Here is a 5,237-nt window from a genome sequence, read left to right as displayed (position 1 = left end):
AAACCCGTGGTGGGCAGAGCACATATAGCCCATTGTGCAGCTTTGTGCATAAATTCAAAATAAACAAACAAACAATTACCTAATACTTATATTTTAATGATGAAAACTAATTATTAAGTTACAATCTTGCTACTCATTTCATATTTTTTAAAGTCGGTTTGTCTTTAAAATTGTTTTCATTGCTAGGCGTAAAATCTAGCATAATACATTATAGGTATATAGTACAGAAACGAAAAACGTTTATATATCTAGGGACTGCCCTAAGTATTTAATGTTATATCGTCTTTTCTTTGATGTACAATATTTTTAATAATAATAATAAATATCCTTATCCTGTGGTGATGAAATTAACCAGTCTCGTCTGTGTTTCTATTTGCTGACGAAATATGTTACTGTATCTTCACAACATTTACAATGTCGGCAAATTAACTGTTATTTTAAATGTCACCGAGAATTTAGTGGTAACCTCGAAGGCTTATAACGCTAAAATTTGGGGTTTGATCCCTGTGGTGGCAGCACAGATAACTCACCGTGTAGCTTTGAGATTAACAACAAACAACCAAATTCGTTTAAAACTTTAACGATCCAAACAAATATAAATGTCTTGAAAATAAACATGTCATTAATTTAATCTACAGAGAAGTAAATGTATAAGTATCTCATTACTTTTATTTCATTCAATTCCAGGAATGCTGATAGGTTTTTCTGAAATTCACCAAAGACCATCGACATTTATGTTCAAAATAAATTAATTAAAAAAAAGAGGAAAGGAATCATGGCGGAATTAAAACGAATCACAAGCCTAGAAGACAGTCTTCCCGAGGAAGGGAATGTGAACACGTTTTTTTATCAGACTCATAGTGTCACCGACGAAGGCCCGAATGAAGCGGTAAGGGAAAAAGAACAAAAGGCTGAGGTGAGAAAGATTGAACATCGTGATCTTCAAAACCTAGAAGACAGTGAAAAACGTAAAAGAAAAATTAAGATAATAAAAAACCTTCTTGTTATCAGCTTTGGATTCCTTCTTCTTTTCACTGCCTTCCAGTCTCTTTCCAACTTACAAAGCAGCGTAAATAGTGTGCAAGGCCTAGGCACTGCGTCCCTTAGCGTAATTTACGCAGCTTTGGTTGTTTCTTGTATGTTTGTACCAACATTTATAATTAAGCTTATAGGCTTAAAGTATACCTTGATTGCCTCGATCCTCATGTACAGCACTTATTTTGCAGCGAATTTCTACGCCCACTGGTATACTCTTATACCGACGTCGATCATCTTGGGGTTAGGGGGTGCCCCTTTGTGGACGGCAAAATGTGCCTATCTGACAGAGACTGCTGGCCAATATGCTGCTATTACAGGTCAAACCGTCGACAACTTGGTGGTTCGATTCTTTGGCGTGTTTTTCATGATCTTTCAGTCTGGTCAAATCTGGGGAAATTTGATCGCCTATCATGTTCTCAGCCCTCAAACTGATTCTGCGAACGCCACATTGGAACTGGATCCAACAATCTACGAAACATGCGGGGCAAACTTCTGTAACGAAAACAAAGTAGTGTCCAATAATACCAACCTTGAGAGACCCCCCGACTCTAAAGTGTACACATTGTGTGGGATTTACACTGGATGTTCAATTCTTTCTGCTCTGTTTGTATTTGCATTTTTAGACCCCCTTCATAGAGAAGGGGATGAAGATAAAAAAGGGAAAGCAAGACCGTCTTTTGGACTTCTAATTTCAACGTTTCGTCATTTGAAAAACCCTTATCAGATTCTAATTGTTCCAATTACAATATTCAGCGGTTTAGAGCAAGCTTTTGTCATCGGAGACTACACTAAGGTAAGATCTCTCCTCTGTGCTCAAGAAAATTCAGAAAAAAATTTGTGCTTGTTTGTATCAAATCATTTCTATTATCACAAAAAATAACTTCAGATTAGTACTGTAAAAACTTATAAATCTGACGTATCTTTTTTTAAGGTGAACCTCATATAGATAGCTCTTAGATGTGATTTAGGTCTTATAATTAATCAATTTTTACAAAGGCCAATATCATATGCAAAACTTTTCAGTAGCATATCTATAAATCACAATAAAAAATTTTATATACGTCATAAATCAATACTGTTTTGAACTAAACACAGCCGTTAGTTAAAATAATTCTTGCATCAAACAGTTATTTTTTTCTCCAGAATATACTCAACCATATGGGTACAACTTTACTTTTGTTTTGAGATTGTTTTTTAAAGAAACATATTTCCGCTTGTTTGCTTTGTTTAGTAACATTTTATGTGTAATTTTAAGTGAACAAAATTAGGTAATTACAAATTATTTCTCTTTCCTTGTTAAATTCACGATGGACGTTGCATCACAGATTGTTTTTACTGTAATGTTGTTTAAACAAACAAAATTCTTTCATTGTAAATTGAAGAGTATTTGAGACAGATTTCCATCTGAAGTCTGGCATTTCTGAAAGACAGACATCCTTCAGGAACAACCTACCTGCAGTGGCCTAGATACATAACTTGGGTTCTTAAGCGGTATTCAGAACGGGACCCTATTTGTTCAAACACATATATATCAGGTTTACTAATTTAATTCTAGTTGAAACAACACTTATTGGCTTTCTGCCAGATTTAAAGGTTATTTAGAAGCGCACAGCCATTCAGTTCTACTTTTCGGATGTATTTCATTAAGTGACAGAACTCGCTATAAGCTAAAAGTGGGTCACGCTACAATGTACGAATGATATTTTATTCCCTATCCAGCTTGCTGTGTGTGATTGATTCCAGGAAACTGACATCGAAAGATCCTCACGTCGGCTCAGTTGTAAGCTGGTGGGCTTATAACGCTAAAAATTAGGTTCCGATTCCCGCGGTGGGCACAGCTTGTTATGTAATTTTACGATTACTCCCAAACAAACAAACGATTCGAGCGTGTTGGACTGTGGATCTGAGGTTCCGTGGTTCCCTTCCCAATTACAGTCAAAATACACACGCACGCACGCAAGCGGACACATACGTTTTGCACTTTAAAACTGTGGATGCATTATAACAGTGACGGTTAATTCCCACTATTTGGTCTAACAAGAGTAGCTCATTGGAGAGTTGCCGGTGTATGATGTTGATTAGCTGTCTTCTCTCTCTAGTTTTTTTATTTCAAAATATGGGACGACTAGTGCATATAGTTCTCGAGTAGCTTTGCGCGAAATTCAACAAACAAACAATTTAAATTGGACGACCCCTCAACAGCCAAGATGGTACAACATAAGATAACTCTGTGATAACATCACGATTCTTTCACTCAATCAAACCTCTAATTTATTTATCAAGACACAAGTGTGTCGTGCGGCCAAAATAACATGCTTGTTTCTGAATTTCGCGCAAAGCTACACGAGGGCTATCTGCGTTAGCCGTCTCTAGTTTAGCAGCGTAAGACTAGAGGGAAGGCAGCTAATCATCACCACCCACCGCCAACTCTTGGGTTACTCTTTTACCAACGAATAGTGGGATTGACCGTCACATTATAACGCCCTCAAGGCTGAAAGGGCGAGCATGTTTGGTGGGACAGGGATTCGAACCCGCGATCCGCAGATTGCGAGTCGAGCTCCATAACGACCTGGCCATGAACAACATGTAGAACACACTGTGTGTTATCAATAGTTTAGTAATAGTTTAGCGATTTTCCACTTTCTGTAGCTCGGAATGTGGTAATTCAAACTATTATATATTTTCAGTGGATATGTTCTACTGGATCCTCACTTCACAAACCAAGTTTCAAGGCAATCCATTAAGAAATACACGAGATATAAAATATCCAATTTTGATTGAATGTTTTCATTTTTTTCTTCGCACCAAAAGTACGGAAAAGTTATTTGATAGAAAAATATACTTAACTTTAATGGATTTTTTTTCAAATTTGGTACACTGATAAATCTTTACAACGTACAATTAAGTTTCAAATTTGGTCTGAGTATAAGCTACACGTGCAAAGTGTTTCAACAAAAACCGTTAAAATTTGACCAAAATTTTTGTGCACGCCTACGCAAAAAGTCACGTGAACTAATGGACGAAAATCTTTACAACAGCTTCACCTAAGAGCAAAAGTTTTTTGTCATTCGGATTACAGACGGCTGGTTTAATTAGAGCAGCAAAACTATAGGGTAAAAGGTTTGTTTGTAATTAAACACAAAGCTACACAATGAGCTATCTGTGCTCTGCCCACCACGGGTATCGAAACCCGGTTTCTAGCGTTAGAAGTCCGCAGACATACCGCTGTGCCACTGGGGGGTAGGGTGAAAGGACGTGCAGATACATAAGTTAGGCCAAGCAAAGCAGATTAGCAGTTTCTAGTTCAAGTTTACCAAAGCATTATACAGTTCGACGGTAATTATTAATTGCCAACTTTTAAGCACAGATTTGCTAAGTTTTATGAAATTCTTCTAATTAAAGAGCGTTTAGCGTTACGTGATATTAGCTTAAGCAATTAGTGTAAAGAATTACACTGCATGCGGGAGATGACAAAACTATTAATCTAGATTCCATGGTGTTACTATAAAGAAAGTTATTAACACTGTTTTAGAGAGGAAAACTATTACCATATATTTTAATAAATCTTGTTGGTTCTGTAAAATACAGTTGAGTTCCGAATAATAGGGTAGCGTTCCTAAAGCTAATGTTAGTTATTATCGAGTGTCACTTTCTTATTTGCTGTGGTTTGTCGGTTTATTTAATTAAAAACACCTTAGGTGTGAAAAAAGGTGCGGCCGAAAAAGCACTGAATATGCAACTTAAAGGACTAACCATGTTTTGTGTTCAACTTGGGATATGATGATGGGCAAAACAAAATACGCACTATAGCTAACTAATGAATGAATATTTTCTGTAAAATTCTTGTCAATGATATAAGTGTAGCTACGAATTTGTTCGCCAATTTTGCTTTCTTTCCTTTAAGTCGCACGTTCAATCCTTTTTTGGCCGCACCTTTTTTTTTTCATTGTTTGTTTGTTTTGAATTTCGCGCAAAGCTACACGAGGGCTATCTGCGCTAGCCGTCCCTAATTTAGCAGTGTAAGACTAGAGGGAAGGCAGCTAGTCATCACCACCCACCGCCAACTCTTGGGCTACTCTTTTACCAACGAATAGTGGGATTGACCGTCACATTATAACGCCCCCACGGCTGAAAGGGCGAGCATGTCTGGTGTGACAGGGATTCGAAGATACTTTTTTCAAATAATTGTTTAGGTAATT

At 36.9% G+C, this 5,237-nt stretch overlaps 1 protein-coding gene across 1 annotated transcript in view; it reads left to right on the top strand.

The window, feature by feature from the left end:
- The window catches only part of LOC106466748 (protein unc-93 homolog A-like), a 35,544-nt gene that overhangs the window by 18,108 nt on the left and 12,199 nt on the right, over positions 1 to 5,237 (top strand). Inside the window, exon 2 of the mRNA XM_013927045.2 lies at positions 688 to 1,831. Coding sequence (XP_013782499.1) covers positions 776 to 1,831 — 1,056 coding nt within the window. The 5' untranslated portion in view covers positions 688 to 775. The remainder of the gene's footprint in view (positions 1 to 687; positions 1,832 to 5,237) is intronic.

Source organism: Limulus polyphemus, unplaced genomic scaffold (genome assembly GCF_000517525.1).
Source record: "Limulus polyphemus unplaced genomic scaffold, Limulus_polyphemus-2.1.2 Scaffold2370, whole genome shotgun sequence".
Taxonomy (NCBI): Eukaryota; Metazoa; Arthropoda; class Merostomata; order Xiphosura; family Limulidae; genus Limulus; species Limulus polyphemus.
The sequence above is the reverse complement of the archived record's forward strand: the minus strand, read 5'-3'. Positions and strand labels throughout refer to the sequence as shown.